Source organism: Pelophylax lessonae (assembly GCF_965119305.1).
Source record: "Pelophylax lessonae genome assembly, chromosome: 3".
NCBI classification, from domain to species: Eukaryota; Metazoa; Chordata; class Amphibia; order Anura; family Ranidae; genus Pelophylax; species Pelophylax lessonae.
In genome coordinates this window covers 337,415,101-337,436,227 of record NC_138770.1, presented here as the reverse complement: position 1 = coordinate 337,436,227, position 21,127 = coordinate 337,415,101, and the positions used below count along the sequence as shown (strand labels likewise).

Sequence of the window (21,127 nt, the reverse complement as noted above, 5' to 3'; positions counted from 1 at the left end):
CCACTGCGGCCAGATCAGCCCCCTCGGGGGGTGCAGAAGCCCCCTGGTCCCCCACCAGGGCGGGGGGAAACTTGCTATCCTGAGAATCCATGCCCCAGCAATGAAAAGGAAAAAAATGTACTGGCCCTTTAACACCGCGGCGAGCGCAGCCCACCGCACACTACTGTATGCACCGATCCCGCAGGAATAGAGAACACTGAGCAAGGAATGACAGGACAAAGAAGGTAAAAACCTGGAGAGAGCACAACAGGCTGCTGCCACCGATCGCTGTTCCCAGAGAAAGAGGAAGTGATGCAATAGCTGGCTGACTGATATAGCCTATGAGGCTCCACAAACATGGCCGCTCGGCTGAGGCTACAGGAAAATGGCGCCGACATGTGCTCGAACGAGCGTGGCCCGCCAAAATGGCAGCGAATGGCGCCAAAACACGGCCCTGTACAGGGACAGGGCCGGCCACAGCATACATGCAAAAAAATTGGCGGATCGCAGCAGCAGCCGCCGCACAACACATGTCTGTACCTAAATCTGCACCCAGAGCATTACTCACAGCAGAGCAGGATGGCCCCCCCTCGCAGCCCACAGGCAATGCAGCCATACAGGGATCTGACAGGGAGCCCGCATTTACACAGACATGGGGGGTTCTACACAGCCACAGACTGACACCCACACAGAAGGTCCCCACACAGAAGGTGCTTACCGTACCAGATGGCGTGGGGAGCCGTCTCCAGCGACAAACCGCTATCAAGGCAGACAGGGAGTGCCGAAGACAGGACGCTTGTGGACTGCAGCCATAGACCGCAGCATGGCGTCCAGTGAGGTAGCCACCTCACAGGCAGCATCCCTGCAGCGAACAGGGATGGGTCGTTCAATGTGCCAGGGCAAACCTAAGCTGAACGCTCGATGGCAGGCTGGGGATCCATCTGGCACTCAGCCCTGAGATCCAGGGCGGCCAGTCCGAGACCCAGCTCTGCATGAACATCTTCATCCGAAGAACCCTAAACTAAAGCTGACAAAATAACAGCTAGTAAAGAAAAGAAAAATACTTTGAAATAAAATCAAAAAGGGTAGAAGGCTGAGACTGAAGCCCCAGCACAGGAAAGCCTGCTACTCCTAAGCTAGGCAAGATCAAACTGAGTTGGGAATGCTGGTGCAGGGAGGTATTGACTGAGGGGACAGCCCCTAGGGGTGTGTCTATGGTAAAAGCTTTTGTTATTAACGATTCTTGTTGCCTAGCTACTCCTGCGGAGCAAAGGTCAATACCCATTGGTGAAGACTTGTGAGTGGGCGGCGACTGTCGGAGGACGTAAGAGAAATATCTATTTTCCTCAGTACTTGTATTTTTAATATCCAGCCTGAAGTGTATGTATTTGTAATGGTTTTAAATATATATTTCAAAGGTTTTTATATATGTATTATATGTATACTTATTATGTTTTAATGTTGCAGGTCCGAGTGTCAGTTTTTTTACAATTGTGTAATTTATTTATATATGCTCATCTTTGTTTGATGGTGTAGTATTCTTATTTCACCGCTAGATGGAGCCGCCTCCCGGTCTGAGCCTAACTATTGCTTTATGTAATGATTGGGAATAGTTTTTGTTAATTTAGCAGACCATTAATGGCCGTATTGCAATTGGTGTGTTTTGCCGCTGTATTGCATTAAGTTTGTCCCTTTATTGAGGATATACCTATTACATGCGGCTACTGTGGGTTCCGATTTTCGGGACGCCTGTGATAGACGTTCACTTCCGGGATCAGATTAGCCGCTCCGCCCCCCTCTACTATATATTGGCTTGCGTCTAGGGCTAAGCCACACCCCTGGTGAGGTCACTGTATGACGAAACGCGTCTGGGCTTGGCTGATGCCCTGACGCATGCGCAGACGAGGGACGCGACGGCCATCTTGTTGGTGGGTTACCCATAGGAATACACACAGAACGCTGAACTCGGACATCTCTCATGTAAGCTGCTTTCTAATTTACTCCAATAAATATATTGATGTACTGCACCATGAGGGGATTATTTGCTTATGTTTCCTGAGTGCTGCGAGGAGCTTTGAGGAGTCCGGTTCGGTTTATCCCAGGAGGTGCTGTATGGATGCGTTTGGTTTCTCCCTGCCACAGACTTTTCACTACTTTGGGCGTTATTGACCCTGTGGGGTCTCAGCCAGCTGGTAAGAGTACCCTGTGATTCTGTTTGGTGGTGGACTCTCCTGATTGCACCATTCCATCTCTGATTTTTATGTGGACTTTTCAACTGCACTTGGGACGTTTAACCCTTTTCTGTCAGTAAAGTTTGCATATGTGGAGTAGCGCGACACCATCCCACACCCCTGGTCCAATGCCTGCCAACTAAGGTAATCCACCCGCCCAGTTTTCCACTCCGGGAATGTGTACGGTGGAAATTAGGCCTGCACGATATTGGAAAAAAATATATTGCAATATTTTTTTTTCAACTATATATATTGCGATATTGAGAGACCCGTCAATCCAGGCTAAAGTCAACAATTACCTTACAAGGGACACCTGGGACAGCCAGGGTTAATGTTACTGTAGGGATGGTATGAGTTTTGCAGCAGCCCTTCTTCTGATTGTATATATTATATACTGCACTGGGAGTCTGGGACAGCCAGGGTTAATGTTACTGACACTGTAGGGAAGGATGCTGGGAATGGATGGAAATCATGAAGCATGCAGGCAGCAGCACAGCCTTCTAAATTTTAATTGCAGATACAGGGCAGGCTTAATAATGGTACTCAATACTCTTAGTGACAGTCAGTGACAGTGTGGAATCGGATTATTCAGTCTCTCATTCTCGTCGGGACTCACAGTGGTGGTAGGAGCGGAGGACTAGGAGCCGGTAAAAGATCACAGCCCCATACACTGACTCACTCCACTTCCATGCACTGCAGCCCACACGTTCAGTCTCCGCCCTCAGCTAGTTTTCTCAATGGCACAGTGAACCAATCACACAGTGAGTAGCGGCACAGCGAACCAATCAGGTGTGCAGGCACGCGTGATTGGTTAGCTGTGCAGCTGCTCACGGCGCGCTGCTCACCGCTGAAGTGTGGGACGGCTGTGAGTCCTTCTCCGAGTCCCGACTTCTCCCTGCCTAACGGATGTCTGTGAGTCCTCCTCCGAGTCCCGACTTCTCCCTGCCTATGCAAAATATTGTGACCTCGGCGATATGAATATCGCCCATGTCCGCAGAACGATAGTCGATATCATATCGACTATCGTTCAGCCCTAGTGGAAATGGCTGGAATGAACATGTCGGATACCTCCAGAGCCGCCAGGACACTTCTTGCGCCCCCTTGGTGATTGACATAAGCCATGGCTGTGGCACTGTCTGATTAAATGCGCACTGGACATCCTTGGAGATGATCTGTCCAATGTTCCATGCTCCAGGACATTGATCGGTAGTCTAGACTCTTCCAGGGTTCAGACCACCTGAGTAGAATTTCTCTGGAGGACGCTTCCCCGCCCTGACAGGCTGGCATCCATGATGACCACCGTCCAAAACAATTTAAAACCGCCATAGGCGAAACTTTAAAAATTTCTACAGGTTGCCATCTTAGAGTTACAGAGGAGGTCTAGGGCTCAAATTATTGCTCTCGCACTAACGATCGCGGCAATACCTCACATGTGTGGTTTGAACACCGTTTACATATGTGGGCAGGGTTTCCGTATGCGTTCGCTTCTGCGCGCGAGCTAACGGGGACAGTGCGCTTTAATTTTTTTTTTTTACTATTTATTTTATTTATTATTTTTTATTTTTACACCATTTAAAAAAAAACATTCCTTGTAATAGAAATAGGCACAACCTCTTTTTTGCGAGATCTGGGGTCAAAAAGTCCTCAGATCTCAAGTACACTAAAAGATGAAGAAAAAAAAAAAAAAAGGGGGACGTTTACACCGCTTGCTAGGGTGATTTTGGTTATTCCCATTCCTTACAGGAAAACCTGTCAAAATAAGGCACATAATAGTTTTGAAAATGCACTTTTATGTTACTGTCATATATATTCATGATTTTGTAACTGAATATTTCTCTAATAAACGTTTATAATCAAAAAAAAATAAATAAATAAATAAATAAATAAATAAGGCACATAAGGAAACACATTTGGAGTGCGAGGTGACTTATGCGTTCAGAACGACACAGCCACGTCCATGGCTACATCAGACGCATCCTCCATTTTTAAAGTCTCACACACTGCAGTGATAACTGCGTCTATTTTTCATTCGCTGCTGCGACCATGGAGGAATCATCCTCACTATCAGATAAATCTGGGGGTGTGATATTAAGCCTCCCTGGATAGGCCGCGTCCATGGCAGCAGACTTAGATGAAACAGACTACGCAGGGGAAGGCGGGGAGACACTTCCTCCTGGGCCTTTGCCCACAAGCCACTTCCACCCAGGACACTAAGGACTGCAGGACCGCCGTTGGTGCAACCATGGGAAGCTGGGGTTTCCGAAGGATCTGCCACCTCCATTGCAGTGATAAGTGCATCTACTAAACTGCTGCGACTATGGAGGAATCATCCTAACTACAGATTAATCTGGGGGTGGGATATTAAGCCCCCTGGACAGGCCGTGTCCACAGCAGCATCAGGCTCAGAATCAGATGAGACAGACTGAGCAGGGAAAGGCAGGGGTCTCTTCCTTCTGGGCTTTTGCCCACACGCCACTTCCACCCAGGACACTAAGGACCTGCAGGACCACCATCAGTGTAACAATGGGAAGCTGGGGTTCCAAGAAACCTGCCACCTCATTGACGGGATCAGTGGGGGAGATATGACCCTGAGGCTCCATAAGGAAAGAAAGACCTTGCAGTACAAAAAACTGAATTTTTGTAAAATCTTACCGTAAAATTCCTTTCTCTGAGTCCTCCGACAGTCGCCGCCCACTCATACAGTCTTCACCAATGGGTATTGACTTCCTCTCCACAGGAGTAACTAGGCATAAGACTTGAAAAAAACAAAAGCATTTAACATAGACACACCCATGGGGGCTGTCCCACTGGTCAATACCCCCCTGCAGTAAGCCATCCCAACTCAGTTTGGTAGCATAGCAGTAAGTGTACAAGAAAACCCCAAAAGAGGGGCGGGGGCGGCGACTGTCGGAGGACTCAGAGAAAGGAATTTTACGGTAAGATTTTACAAAAATTCAGTTTTCTCTTACGTCCTCCGACAGTCGCCGCCCACTCATACAGTCTTCACCAATGGGATGTCCCAAAGCAGTGTAGACATGAGGGGTGGGAGATGCAACCGTATAAAAGGCAACGCAGTACCCACATCAGAGAAAGGAACCTTACATGCACAGTAAGAGAACCATCTGGGCAACAGAAAAGGCTCAACAGGAGCAACAACCCAGGAAAGCAAATAACCCAGGGGATAAACAACCCCAACAGCCAGGGACCCACAAAAAAACAAGGGTCCCCTATGGCACTGCGGCACAGAGAACTTTGCGGCCAAAGGAGGCATCAGCTGATGCCAGAACATCAATCTTATAGAATTTTGAAAAGGTGTGCACTGACGACCAAGTCGCAGCCTTGCACACCTGGGCCACCGAAGCCTGATGCCGGTAGGCCCAGGACGTACTCATCGATCTGGTAGAGTGCGCCTTAACAGGGAAGGGTGGAACCCGTTCCTTCAAAGCATAGGCCTGGACAATCGTCTGTCCGATCCATTTCGCAATGGTCGCCGCAGACGCAGCCATACCCTTCCGAGGTCCCTCAGGAAGGACAAAGAGGGAATCCGATTTCCGAAAGGATTCAGTGGACGACAGGTAGACCCTAATCACCCTGACAACATCCAAGGAATGCAACGCAACCTCCTTGGGATGTTTAGGCTTCGCACAAAGCGAAGGCAACACAATGTCCTCATTTAGGTGAAAATCAGACACCACTTTTGGGAGAAAAGACGGGTTAGGTCGCAAGACCACCTTATCCCTATGAACCACCAGGAGAGCGGCAAGACAACGCAGCCAACTCCGACACCCTGCGAGCCGAAGTGATCGCCACTAGAAAGGCAACCTTCTTAGACAGCAGAGGCAACGATATCTCCCGGATGTTTTCAAAGAGAGGACGCTGTAATCCGGACAGAACCAAGTTCAAGTCCCATGGAGGTAAAGGCTCCCTCCGGAAAGGTGCCAAATGTCGTACACCTTGAATGAAGGTGCAAATTAAGGAATGAGATGCCACAGGACCTGACTTTCAACAGCCAGGCCATTACAGCCAGCGACTGTAAAGCAGGATGGAAGATCGGTCCCTGAGACAGTAGATCTTATCGCAATGGCAGCCGCCACGGAGATGCGACTGCTAGGTGAATGATGTCCGCGTACCAGGACCGGCGTGGCCAGTCCGGTGACACCAGAATCACCAAGTTCGGTTCCGAGGCCAACCTGCGAAGGAACCTGGATAACAACTGAATCGGAGGAAAGGCATACATCAGGCAATACTGATGCCAAGGGGCCACCAGCGCATCCGAGGTGTCCGCCAGAGGATCGCGCGTTCTTGCCACGAAACTTTCCCCCTTGTGGTTTAGCCGAGATGCAAACAGATCCACGTCTGGGGATCCCCACTTCGCACTAGGGCTGCCACGACTCGTCGACGTAGTCGACTACAAAAAATCGTCGATGTGCGGAAAATGCGTCGACGCGTCAACGCGTGACGTCACACGCCCCCGGCCGGCCGCCGCGGCGCTTGAAGCATTGCCGGCCGGGTGAAATTCCCCCGCCGGGCTCCGTCGGAGACGAGAGGTGAGCGCTGACCGTCTCCAGCAACCCTGTACTGCCACAGCTTCTGCCGCAACACACATTCGCCATCCTCCCCCGATCACCCAGCTACTTAGACATGTCACATTTGCGGCGCTACACCGGCTTGTAATGGTCTGTACTAGGTGGGAGGGCTTACTGGGGGGTCTGCACTGGAAGGGGGGGCTTACCAAGTGGTCTGTACAGTACAGACCACTTAGTAAGCCCCCCTCCCAGTACAGACCCCCCAGTAAGCCCTCCCACCCAATACAGACCCCTTAGTAAGCCCCCCTCCCAGTGCAGACCCCTCAGTCTGTACTAGGTGGGAGGGCTTACTGAGGGGTCTGCACTGGGAGGGGGGCTTACTAAGGGGTCTGTACTAGGTTGGAGGGCTTACTGAGGGGTCTGTACTAGTGTACTGGGAGGGGGGCTTACTAAGTGGTCTGTACAGTACAGACCACTTAGTAAGCCCCCCTTCCAGTGCAGACCATTCAGTAAGCCCTCCCACCCAGTACAGACCACTTAGTAAGCCCCCCCTCCCAGTGCAGACCCCTCAGTAAGCCCTTCCACCCAGTACAGACCCCTTAGTAAGCCCCCCTCCCAGTGCAGACCCCTCAGTAAGCCCTGTACTAGGTGGGAGGGCTTACTGAGGGGTCTGCACTGGGAGGGGGGCTTACTAAGGGGTCTGTACTGGGTGGGAGGGCTTACTGGGGTGTCTGTACTGGGAGGGGGGGCTTACTAAGGGGTCTGTACTAGGTGGGAGGGCTTACTGAGGGGTCTGTACTAGTGTACTGGGAGGGGGGCTTACTAAGTGGTCTGTACAGTACAGACCACTTAGTAAGCCCCCTTCCAGTACAGACCCCTCAGTAAGCCCTCCCACCTAGTACAGACCCCTTAGTAAGCCCCCCTCCCAGTGCAGACCCCTCAGTAAGCCCTCCCACCCAGTACATACTGTACTAGGTGGGAGGGTTTACTGAGGGGTCTGCACTGGGAGGGGGGCTTACTAAGTGGTCTGTACTGGGTGGGAGGGCTTACTGAGGGGTCTGTACTGGGGGGGGGGCTTAGTAAGTGGTATGTACTAGGTGGGAGGGCTTACTGAGGGGTCTGTACTGGGAGGGGGGTTTAGTAAGTGGTCTGTACTAGGTGGGAGGGCTTACTGAGGGGTCTGTACTGGGGGGGGGCTTAGTAAGTGGTATGTACTAGGTGGGAGGGCTTACTGAGGGGTCTGTACTGGGAGGGGGGGGCTTAGGAAGTGGTCTGTACTAGATGGGAGGGCTTACTGAGGGGTCTGTACTGGGAGGGGGGCTTACTAAGTGGTCTGTACTGGGAGGGGGGCTTACTGAGGGGTCTGTATTAATTACAGGATTAATTAGCTAATCAAAAAAACACTAAATTAAGCAAAAAGACAAAAAATTTAAATAATCGTTAGATTAGTCGACTAATCGTAAAAATAATCGATAGATTAGTCGACAGACAAATTAATCGTTAGTTGCAGCCCTACTTCGCACACAGCATTTGGAAGACCTCCGGGTGTAGAGACCATTCCCCCTGATCCAGGGTCTGGCGGCTCAGATAATCTGCCTGCCAATTCTCCACACCCGGAATGTGAACTGCTGAAATCGCCGGGACATGAGTCTTGGCCCAAGACAGAATGTCGGTCACCTCCCGGGCCGCCCGGGCACTTCTGGTGCCCCCTTGGTGGTTGATGTAAGCCACCGCGGTAGCATTGTCCGTCTGTACCCGTACAGGACGGCCCAGACGTCGATCCAACCACTGGAAGAGACACAGTTTGATCGCTCTCAATTCCAATATGTTGATCGGAAGGGAGGATTCCTCCTCCGACCAAGTGCCCTGGGCAGACAGGTTGCCCAGGACTCCACCCCAGCCCGACAGGCTGGCATCCGTGGTAATCACTGTCCACAGTAACGGACAGAAGGATTTTCCTTCCGACACAGCCGGGGACTGAAGCCACCACAGAAGATCCATTCTGGTCTGGCGACTCAACGAGACACTCAGATCCAAGGACTGAGGTAGCCTGTCCCACCTGGCCAGAATCTCCGCTTGGAGAGACCGCGTGTGAAACTGAGCAAATGGTATTGACTCGAAGGCTGACACCATCAACCCCAGGCACCGCATACAGGTCCTGAGTGACGAGGATTCGTTGTCCCTGAGGGACCTGATCTCGTTCTGAAGGGTCCGGAGCTTGTTCTCCAGCAGAAATACCTTCGCTTGAGCAGAGTCCAGAACCATTCCCAAATAGGGAAGACGAACCGAAGGAGACAAAATCGACTTCTGAACGTTGATGGTCCAACCGAACTCCTGGAGTGTCTTTACCGTAGTCGACAGATCGCGCAACAGGCCCTGACTGGCACTCGATCTTAACAGGAGATCGTCCAGATATCCCAAGACCGCAATGCCCTGTGCCCTCAACAGGCCCAGAACAGGCGCCAGCACTTTGGTAAAGACCCTTGGAGCCGAAGCGAGACCGAAAGGTAACGCCACAAACTGATAGTGGTCCTCCGCTATGGCGAACCAGAGGTACCTCTGATGAACCCCGAAAATGGGGATGTGCAGGTACGCATCCTTCAAGTCGATAGAGGCCAGGAATTCCCCTGGACTCAGAGAGGCCACCACCGAGCGGAGGGATTCCATACGGAACTTTCGAACTCGCACAAATCGGTTCAGAGCTTTCAAGTCCAGGATCGGATGTACCTTGCCCTCCTTTCTGGGCACAGTGAACAGATTTGAGTAAAACCCCTAAAACCTGTCCCGATGAGGCACCGGGACAATCACCCCCTGGGCAAGGAGGTCCTGCACCGCTCGATGCAGGTCCTGTAACTGCCCTGGGGTCAAATGAAGATTTGAGGGAAAAAATCTGTCCGCCGGCCGCGAAAGGAATTCGATCTTGTATCCTGATTGAATGATTTCCTGAACCCACCTGTCCGGAATTCAAAACAGCCAAGGTTGGAGGAAACCGCGCAAACGTCCCCCCACCCCTGAAAACGGGTGAGGGCGCCCCTTCAGGCAGAGGCGGATTGAGCCGCCGCACCGGCGTGGCCGGTCTTTTGCTTGCCCGCTCAGGGCTATTTCTGGCCACCTTGGCCCTTGAAGGGTTTGCCCTTGTTTTGTGTCTTAAAGGCATGAAAGGACCCCTGATTGGGTCTAAAGGCAGGACCCCGCTTACCGCGAAAAGGCTTGTTCTTCGGATTCTGGGGCAGCAAAGTGCTCTTGCCCCCAGTGACTCCTTTCACCAAAGTATCCAAGGCCTCGCCAAAAAGGCGAGACCCTGCATAAGGAAAATCAGCCACTGTTTTCCGTGACGTCTGGTCAGCCGACCAGCTCTTCAACCAGATCAGTTGACGGTTAAGCACCGCGACACTAGACAGGCGCGCAGCCAAAGGGGCCTCATTCAAAGTCGCATCGCACAAATACATGACCCCTTGATGAATTTGGTCCACCATGTCCAGCGTAGCAGGTGGGGCAGAATCAGACACTAGAGTGCGTCTGAGCACCTTAGTCCAATCCGCCACCGCCTGAGCCACCATGACAGAAGCGAAAATAGGTTTGAGCATGGAACCCGCCACCATGTAGGCATGGCGGGCCAGACTCCAACCTCCTGTCCGTAGGATCCCGGAACACCGGGGTATCTTCAGTGGGAACCAAAGTAGCCTTGTTTAACACGGCCACAGTGTGATCCACCTGGGAAACCACACACTAGCGTGAATCCGTAGAAGGCGCAAAGGGATAGAGCAGTTGAAACAGTTTAGGCACCGTGAAAGGGCGTTTCAAACTGCGCCATTGTTCATACACTGTGTGATGAAACTCAGCAGGGCAGGGAAAAACCTGCGCCGTCTTGCGGATCCTATGTGTACCAAAAGAGGACACAATGCCCGGAGGATTGGGCTCATCCTCCAAATGTAGTGTTTCTTTAACAGAAGAAATCAACGCATCCATAGCTGCGCGTTCTTCAGGCGACCCCGGGAGAGAATCATCTACCCCCTCCACCTCCGCCTCCCCCTCAGACCCCAGCGGGTCCTGAGAAGAGCAAGACCCTGAAAAGGGCACGCCACCCACAGCAGACACATCACCATCTGAATCAGAAGAGAAAGATATCCTAGGCCTTTTTCTAGCAGCTCGTTCAGCCAACAGCACCTCCATTTTGGACACTAAAGTCGCCACCACAGCGGCCAAATTAAATAGAACGGGGGGTTCAGCAGAACTGGGGTCCCCCACCAAGGCTGGGGGGAATTTGCTGTCCTGAGATTCCATTGCAGAAACTTAATTTTTTTTCAAAAAGGTACTGGCCCTTTAAGAGCGCTGCGGACCCCACAGGGACAAAACTGAGCCAGAAGGGATAAAACAGAGGAATATGGAAAGGACAGTCTGCAGAGCCCCACAGAGTGTTACCACACCGATCGCTGCTCCAGAGGAAAAAGTAGTGAGGTCGCCAGAGGCTGAACTATGTGCTGCAGGCTAAGGGAAAATGGCTGTCCATAGGAAGTAATGGGAGGCTTCGGCAAGATGGCCGCCGACATGTGCTCGGAAGGATCGTTTTGCCACACACAAGATGGCGCCGGATGGCGCCAAAACACACTACATAGAAGCTGTTGAAGAAGCCCATAGTGAAGCCAGACTTGCTGCCCACACCTAAAATGGCGGACTGCGCGGTTCTTACTCCGCAGCGGCCGCCGCACACATAGTCTGCACCTCCAAACACCGAAGTGACACAGGAGAGGGGCCCCCACACACACACAGCGCCAGCAGTGCAATAAAAAAAAGACCCCCGCAGGGATCGCATCAGGGAGCCCCACAAACGCAGACATGAGGGGACACACAGCACACAGGACTGCCACCCCAGACAGAGGCCCCACACAGAGTACTTACCTGTACCGGATGGCGTGGGGTGCCTCTAGTAAACGGAAAGCCGCTGCCCTCAGATGGCAGGGAATGCCGTCAGCCAAAACACAGGACATTGCAGCATAGAACCGCAGAATCGTCCAGTGAGGTAGCCACCTCACAGGCTCCATCCCTACTGCGAACAGGTATGGGTCGTTCTTAATGCCAGGGCGAACGCATGGCTGAACACTCGATGGTGGGCTGGGGATCCATCTGACCCTCTGCCCTGGAGAGCCAGGGCGGCCAGTCAGATTCCCAGCTCCGCAAAACCCATCTTCGTCCGAAGATCCGACTAAACTAAAGCTGACAATATAAACAGCTAGTAAAGCAAAGAAAAAACTGACATTCTTGCAAATAAAAATCATAAGAAAAAGATTAGAAGGCTGAGACTGTAGCCCCAGCACAGGGAAGCCTATCTACTCCTAACTCTAGGCAGAAGACAAACTGAGTTGGGATGGCTTACTGCAGGGGGGGTATTGACCAGTGGGACAGCCCCCATGGGTGTGTCTATGTTAAATGCTTTTGTTTTTAACAAGTCTTATGCCTAGCTACTCCTGTGGAGAGGAAGTCAATACCCATTGGTGAAGACTGTATGAGTGGGCGGCGACTGTCGGAGGATGTAAGAGAAACAATCTTTCGGCACCACTAAAGGATCCCCTCAAGGCTCAGGGTACCTATCAGCAGAGAGAGATAACCGGGACCCCCAGGGACTCACCCTACCAACCGGAGGAGCGCCAAGAACTCAAACCCAGCATCACCATGGATGCCATCCATGTTCATATGTCCTGGGACAGGAAGAGGAAACTGAGGAGTAAGAGGAGGAGCTTCAGCATCCCCACGAGGCTTCGGTCATCTTCAGCGTCTCTCGGAGTAAGGGAAAATGGCCCGTGATATCATTGGGCTACACAAACATGGCCGCCAGCCGGAGACCAGCCAGACTAAGAGAAAATGGCCCCCGTGACATCATCAGGCCACACAAGCATGGCCACCAGCCGGAGACCAGCCAGACTAAGTGAAAATGGCCATCAGCTACAGCATGCTGCCAGGATCTTCCCTGCACCCTCTGCAACACTGCGCCCTCTGCAACACCACCCTCTGCAAGGGGACCCTCTCCTGAAGGTAGGACACGTTAGGGGGGACTCTGCTGCGTACTCTGCACTAGGACCCCCTGCACTATACCCACACTGCAAACAATGGGACATGCACCTAGGGGTCTCCTACACTGGGACCCCTCCAGACTACCAGGGCAGGACGTACACTATCCCAGGACCCTTACAGAGTGGGGATAGCGGGGGAAACGCCAGGGGTCTCCGCTGCATCCTCTGCCCTAGGACCCGAGACTCCAGGTCCAGGCGGGGGAAAGGGAAAGGGGAAAGCCCAGCTCACTGAGGGATTTTAAGGATGGGAGGAGGGAACCTCTGTCTGTTTCTGGAAGTTACCCGTGTCCACCCCAAAAAAATGCCAAAGGGGGAGAGGGGGGACTGTACTTGACCTTCCATGGTGCAGGTAACGCTCCAGACAGCTCCCCCACTTTGGTGCTAAGGATTCTGTCAGCCAAGGGACCACAGGCACTCAGACCTAAGCCTTGGCTGTATGCGACCCTGCGAGATGTTTAACTCGCGCGCTCACCTCTGTCTGTGAGGGTATGTCGTGGCCGACCTAGCGCTTGCTGTGGTCTGCACGTGCTTGCTGGCTGGGGGGACCACAGGATCTAGATCATCCAGCCTGTCGCCCAGCCCGGCAATTGATTGTATATCTCCCGAGAGAAAAAACAAAAAAGATGTAAGGAAGGAGAAAAAATTGCTAGGACCAGAGATCCCAGCCGGGAGCCTAGGTCCTTACTCTTGACTAGACAGATTAAAACTGATTACCTAGAGCAGAAAGAGGGATTATATACCAAGCTGAGGACGGCCCATGGGTGTAGCCAGGTGTTTTTTGTTCTGCCTAGTCCTACTCCTGGAGGAGGCAATATAATCCATTAGTTATGATTTATGGAGCGCTGTGTGCGTCGATGAATGAAAAAGAAATTATAATTTTATTGGCCTTGATTACAGATATACTTAAAAGCATGATTATGTACTGCATTAATGCATATTTGTTAAAGTGAAATGTGAAAGGGCCCTTATGCCAAATCTGAAGATAGATGGCACTTCAAGTCAGCAGAGCTAAGTAAAACCAAGTCCCAAACCTAGATTTAAGTTTCATCCAAACTGTAACTTAATTTTAACAAGAATAGGCAATTATTTAGCAGTGACAATTTATGCAGTATTTGACCTATTGCTTACAATCAAAGATAATCACATGACTAGGGTCAATTTAGACAGGAGGCAATCATACTACCAGCACAATGACAACATGCAAACTACATTGAGGTAGTGTGCTAATTATTTACACTGAGGACCCCTGTGCTGAAAAGTAGAAGTGTTCATCACTGTGCTATCCATATCATTTAGAGTGGAATTCTGGGCTCATACTAGCTAATCATGAAACTGCTTCCACGCCCCCTTCTAACACTTATATTAACTGCTTTGTGGAAGAAAGATTTGTATACTTAGCCATTCCCAGGCCCAGAGCTGGGACAAGGGGGGCAAGAGGGCAGATTGGGAGCAACAGTTTATTGTGGTGGCAGCTGAAAATGCAGGTATGGGACAGGTAAGCAAACGTAGTCCCTATTTGACAGTGCTCCTGTATTATCAGCTGTCAGTGCTGTCCCAATCTGACAGCAGCCTTAGGGGATCACTGCTATGAATGGCTTTAAATATCTTCAGACACACTCATTATCCACTTCCAGGCAGGGTCTTTTCTGGCACTTTTGTTTACATGAAAAAATCAGTACTTTTTGCTAGAACCCTAGAAAATATATATAATTTTTAAAGCAGAGGTCCTAGATAATAAACTGGTGGGCTTTGCAATTTTTTATTTTGCACGCTATTTGTGCAGTAGTTTTTCAAACACAGTTTTTTATTTATTTTTTTTATTTTAATGCAATAATAAACACAATTCGTAACCAAATTTTTTTGTAAAATATGAAAGATGATGGTAAATAGATACCAAGTATTTCAAGCTTTAAAAGTGCGCACTCCATTTTACTATTCATAGTACATATACATTTAAAAGCCTTTACAGGTTTACAGAGAAGGTCTAGTGCTAGAATTACTGCCCATGATCGGACATTCGCAATGATACCTCACATGTGGGGAACGATCGCTGTTTGCATGCGTGCGGGACCAACGCACCCGTTCACCTTTGAGCGCGAGCACTGGGGCACTTTTTTTTTTTTAATTATTTATTTTATTTTTGCACGGTTGCTTTAATTTTTTTTTTTTTTAAATCACTTTTGTTGCTGTCACAAGGAATGTAAACATCCTTTTGACAGCAATAGGTGTGACAGGTACTCTTTATGGAGAGATCTGGGGTTAATATCCCATCCTCACAATGTAGAGCTGGTTAGTGGACATAATGGAGGAGGGAGGGAGTGGGCTGTAATTTAGCACTGTGCATACGCCCACGTGGGACTCTATAGTCACATGAGCTGCTCAGATGTGATATGGAGGAAATGCTTAACCACTTAAGCCCCGGAAGATTTTACCCCCTTCCTGACCAGGGCCTATTTTGCGATTCGGCACTGCGTGACTTTAACGGACAATTGCGCGGTCGCGCGGCGCTGTACCTAAACGAATTTGGCATCCTTTTTTTCCCACAAACAGAGCGTTCTTTTGGTGGTATTTGATCACCTGTGCGATTTTTTGATCATGCGCTATAAACAAAAAAAGAGCGTCAATTTTGCAAAAATAACAATATTTTTCACATTTTTTTTATATGAAATTCCCAAAAAAAATGTAAAAATCAAAATTTTTTAACATTTTAGGCCAATTTTTTTATTTTACCATATTTTTGTTAAAAAAAAAATTGCAAAAAGCGTATTTTGATTGGTTTGCGCAAAAGTTATTGTGTTTACTAACAAAGGGAAATATTTTTGTCATTTTTTTTTTTAACGCGAAAAGGCGGCAATCTGCGATTTTTTTTTTTTTTTTTTTGCGGGACTGTGACATTGGGACGGACAGATCGGACCTTTGACTGACATTTTTGACACTTTTGGGGTTACCAGTGACATTACTACAGTAATCAGTGCTATACATATGCACTGTTACTGTAAAAATGACACTGGCAGTGAAGGAGTTAACTGTATTGGAGAGGGAGGGGTTAAGTGTGTCCTAGGGGCATGATTCTAACTGTGATTGGCTGTGGCTGTGTGTGTAAGAACAGTGATCAATGGCCCTACATAGTAGAACCGTTTGATCACCATTCTTACACAGGGGAGACTGACAGGCGGCTTTGTTTACACTAGCCGCCTGCCTTTCTCCCGCTGTCACGGACGATCGGTCCGCCGGGCACACGCGCGGGAGGGGGTCTGTGACCGAGCGGGAGCGCGCATCCGGCGGCGCTCGCTCGCTCCCAAAACCTTTACAGGCTAGCAACGTAGCCCTACGTCGCTTTGCCTGAGGGGCTGACTGCCGACGTAAATAGTCGTGCGGCAGTCGGCAAGTGGTTAAGGCAGAAATACACGTTTTACGATTTTTTTGTATAAGCCCGGAATTCCACATTAAACCAATTGCACATTACCATTTATACCAGGCATGTCCAACCTGCGGCCCACTGCCCCCTGACAATTTTTTTTTTTGCTGGGGAGGAAGGAAGTTGGGTCTGGGGCACGGCCACAGCAGCTTCCAACTAACGGTAGGCAGAGGCTGCCTCGAAGGGGGGAGGCGAGAATGTGCAGTGTTTCTGACTCCTACCACCATCACCACTTCAAATCACTGAAGTGGTCATGGTGGTTTATTATCTCTCAGAAGAAGTAGACTTCTGTATACTGATTCCATTTGATCATCCTCTAGTTGTGCTAAATTAGTGCGGGGGGTGTGGCGGCGTAGGAAGGGTGCGGCGACATTTTATTACTTCTATACCTTAACTATAGTATATATTTTATATGCGGCCCGAGAAAATTTCTCTACACTCAATGTGGCCCAGAGAAGCCAAAAGGTTGGACACCCATGATTTATACAGTACCTTTTTGGAAATTTTAACTTTATGTTTTATGGTATCATCTGCCTGTTTAGATTTTTCGGAGGGTACACCTGGACATCCGGTTGTCGCTGGTTTATTTATTTCCACAGTTTTATGTTCTTGGAGTAGATCTGGTTTCTGACTATCACTGGAAGCAATAACCTGTGAGGTGTCCATCTTTTCCTCTTCCACACAGCACTTAGCACATATATATTCTTTGTCATCCACTTCCATCTGCTGTGCTTGACCAAGGCTTAGGCCAACACATTCTCCATGAAACCAATCATCACATCGTCCACATCCCACCATAAACCTGGAAAACAAAACTCTGTGTTATTCTGAATCAAATTGAAAACGAACTAAAATCATTTTTATTAAAAAGTAACTTTAGGGAGCAAGAAAAAAAAAAAGAATCAGTGTACTTATGTTATTAAACTGAGGCTCAAGGCCATTCAGACAGAGCAATTATCATCAGAAGATAAATCTCAAGCAGAAAATAAAAGCCACTCAGTCGGATTTGTTCAATGAGTGTGTCTAAAAGTATGCTTATTATGTTCTTAGAGGAGGGTAACTTTAGAACTACAACTGTAGCTCATGTTTAGCCATATTAAGTATTAGACAAATAATATTTCACTTTTTTTTATTCTTCCACATTCTCAAGAGTTGAAATTGAGATCTTTAATGGTCCTGCCAGCTTACACTTAAAGGATAAGTTCACCCTTAGTAATATGTTACACCCATATTTAACCGCTTTAGCCCCGGAGGATTTTGCTGCTTAATGACCAGGCCCTATTTTGCAATTCGGCACTGCGTTACTGCGTGGGTGGAAAGTTGATGTGATACCACCACCTGAGGCTGGACATAATGTGTTTGGATGGCTGAGACATACTGCTGCCATTCTATATCTACAGACATCCTAGGGGAAACTATGGCAGGGCTGAAATCGCTGCTTGGGATTTCAGTGCAGTAGGGTAGCACCATCAGCTGTCTACAGGAAGTTAGGACCTCACAGGAAATCTGGCAGGATTAACAGGCATTTTGTGCTTACAACATTTATTTAAAGAAATGACTCATGAGGAAATGTGCATGTATTGCAAAGATGTACTGCAAGACCTTTCATTGTGGTAACAAACTCCATCCATATATAAATGCAATGTTTTTGAAGGATTACTTTCTCAAGAGTAATAAGGCTGGTGCAGAATTATCAGTTACCCCAACGTATGTGAATGTGCGCGTGGATTTAGTAGGATTGAGGCTCAAGATAGGTATATACCGTAAGTAATATTGTGGCCAGATTTAAGATCCTTTAATACTGCTTTCTTTAAAGTGGAACTATACTGTATCTGAGCACCACAAGCTGAAAATACGATGTAATTCATTTTTAATATTCAAAGTAAATTCATACATCCAACAATCTATGTTTATCTATGTCTCCATGCTTTATTTTGTTGAGAAAGCAGTTTGAAAAACACCCCCTAGCATTTCAAGCCATGGCCATTTTTTGTAAGGACCCTCGTAGAATTAAGATACATGGAAATCCAAAATAAAGTGTTTATATTGTGACTAATGCTGTATATGATACAAAGTATTGTATATGCTGAGTATTAGGCTCGGTTCACATATATGCGATGCGGGAAGGCTGCGAATTCGCAGCTTGTTCCCGCATCGCACACGCACCCCCGGCAGTTCACACTGCCATATGCGATACGCTGGGGGTGTCAATGTAATCTTAACGACACCCCCAGTTTGATCGCATATCGCAGTGCGATCGTGCAGTTCGCACAGGATCGGATCGCACAAGTGTGAACCGCTGTGCGATCCGATCCTGATGCGGCAGCAAAAATGCCTCCTGTGCGTGTTTGCTGCGGGTGCGATGCGAATTTAGCCATACAAACTGTATGGCTAAACTCGCACAGCACAGCTGATCGCATGTCATGTCGGAGCAGTGCGCTCCGACATGACATGCGAACCCCGCACACGCAGTAGTGTGAACCGGGGCTTATTGGTAAAGTTATAGTGATATATTTTTTTCGTTTAAAAATAACAAACATGTCATACTTACCTGCTCTGTGCAGTGGTTCTGCACAGAGCAGCCCAGATCCTCCTATTCTCAGGTCCCCCGCTGGCACTCCTGGCCCCTCCCTCATACCGAGTGCCTCCACAGTAAGCAGCTTGCTATGGAGGCACTCAAGCCGAGCCGATGCTCTGTGAGTCCATTCAGACATAGAGCTGTGGCTCAGCCCAACCCCCTCTCTCTCCTCATTGGCTTACTGACTTTCATTTACAGCAGCGGGAGCCAATGGCATATGCTGCTGTCTCATACAATGAGGAGGGAGAGTCCCAGACAGCCAAGACTCACGTGAAACATCCCTGGATCGAGATGGGGCTTTGGTAAGTATTAGGGGGGGCTGCTGCAAACAGAAGGTTTTTTTTATCTTAACCACTTAAGGACTGGGTCAGTTTTTTTTTGCTAGAAAACTACTTAGAACCCCAAACAGTATATATATATATATATATATATATATATATATATATATATATATATATATATATATATTTTTTTTTTTTAGCAGAGACCCTAGAGAATAAAATGGAGATCGTTGCAATATTTTTTATCACACCGTATTTGAGCAGTGGTCTTCCAAACGCAATTTTTTTGGAAAAAAATAATTTTTTTGAATTAAAAAAATAAGAAAATAGTGAAGTTAGCCCAATTTTTTTTCCATAATATAAAAGATAATGTTACTCCAAGTAAACAGATACCCAACATGTCATGCTTCAAAATTGCACACGCTCGTGGAATGGCGACAAACTTTGGTACCTAAACATCGCCATAGGCGACGCTTTAAAAAATTCTACAGGTTACCAGCTTAGAGTTACAGAAGAGTTCTAGGGCTCAAATTATTGCTCTCACATGTGTGGTTTGAACACCGTTTAAATGTGTGGGCGGGGCTTCTGTATGCATTTGCTTCTGCGCACGAGCTAACGGGGACAGGGCGCTTTAATTTTTTTTTTTCCTATATATTTTTTATTTATTATTTTTTATTTTTACGTGTTTTTTTTTTTTAAATGTGATAATTTTTATTCCTATTACAAAGAATGTAAACATTCCTTGTAATAGAAATAGGCATGACAGGACCTCTTTATTGTGAGATCATGGGTCAAAAAGACCCCAGACCTCACAAGTACACTAAAAAATGAAAGAAAAAAAAAAAAAAAAAGAAAAAAAAAAAAAAGGGGACCTTTAAACCAGTTGCTAGGCAACAATGTTTGACGTTGCTCCGGTCCTCCAAGACCATAGAGTCGAGTGAGGGCCATCTTGCCCTCACTCGACTTCCTGTCTTGGACTGGATCGTTTTCCCTGCTGCCGGCGGGTCTGGTAATCGGGAAAAATGCTCGGGACGCGGCGGGGGGCACCTTTTCCGCCACCCCGGAAGGATGATCCTGCGGCGAATCCGCTGCTGGGACCACCGTTACCTGAAATGCAGAGTAGTCAAAGAATAGAAAGGAGGGTGGTCTGTGTCCTGTACTGTACTCTAGAATATGAAATTTACAGGTAAGTAAAAACTCCTCTTACTTTAATCATACAGTACGTGACCGAGACTGAATATTCACAAACCCTTGGATGCCTCCAAGCAAGTAATAAGAAGGGCAGGCAAACAGAACTGTGCCCAAAAATAACCAGATTCCAAAAGCTACATCTGTAGAAGCTTGAACATCCAACTGGTATAACTTGGAGAAGATATGAACTGAAGACCAGGTGGCAGCCTTACAAAGCTGGGCAACAGAGGCTTAATGTTGGAATGCTCAGGAAATTCCCACAATCTGAGAGTGCTGGAGGTGTCTAATCATTTAGAGAGTAAGCCCTTAAGATGAGTTGTCTTATTCATCTGACAACATCCAGACAATGAGAAAATCTCTTCAGGGAGCATTTTGGGAGCAGGGCATAAAGAGGGAAGGGGGTAAAAAGAAAACGAAACAATCACAAAAGGAGCATCTAAGTATAATAGTTAAAAACAAAGAGCTTTTCTTAAAATAAACTTAAGTCTATTGCACCAACAAAGTGGTGGCTATAGGCCAGGGCAACACTGACACAGACTCTGGCGCCCAGTAATCTGTGTCCCCGAGACGTTTTATTTGCTGACTGTCCCAGTCTAAGATGGGGCTGTCACAGCCGACCCATCAGATATCTAAAGGACGGACTGGGGTAACCAATGTATCAAGCTTATCCTGCCTGTCGCCCAGCCCAGCTGTTGATTCAAGATCTGTGCAGAAAAAATCCCAGGAAAAAGAGAAAAAGCTATGGGACCACGGGTCCCAAAAAGGAACTAAGCCCTTACTCCTGAAACACTTGCCAGAAATAGGCAATATAGAGATAGAAAGAGGTGGTTCTGAGTTCTTTTTCTGTCTAGTGTC

At 48.3% G+C, this 21,127-nt stretch overlaps 1 protein-coding gene across 1 annotated transcript in view; it reads right to left on the bottom strand.

The window, feature by feature from the left end:
* The window catches only part of PHF3 (PHD finger protein 3), a 279,560-nt gene that overhangs the window by 137,330 nt on the left and 121,103 nt on the right, over positions 1-21,127 (bottom strand). Inside the window, exon 5 of the mRNA XM_082249659.1 lies at positions 16,715-17,024. Within this exon, the coding sequence (XP_082105785.1) occupies positions 16,715-17,024 (310 nt within the window). The remainder of the gene's footprint in view (positions 1-16,714; positions 17,025-21,127) is intronic.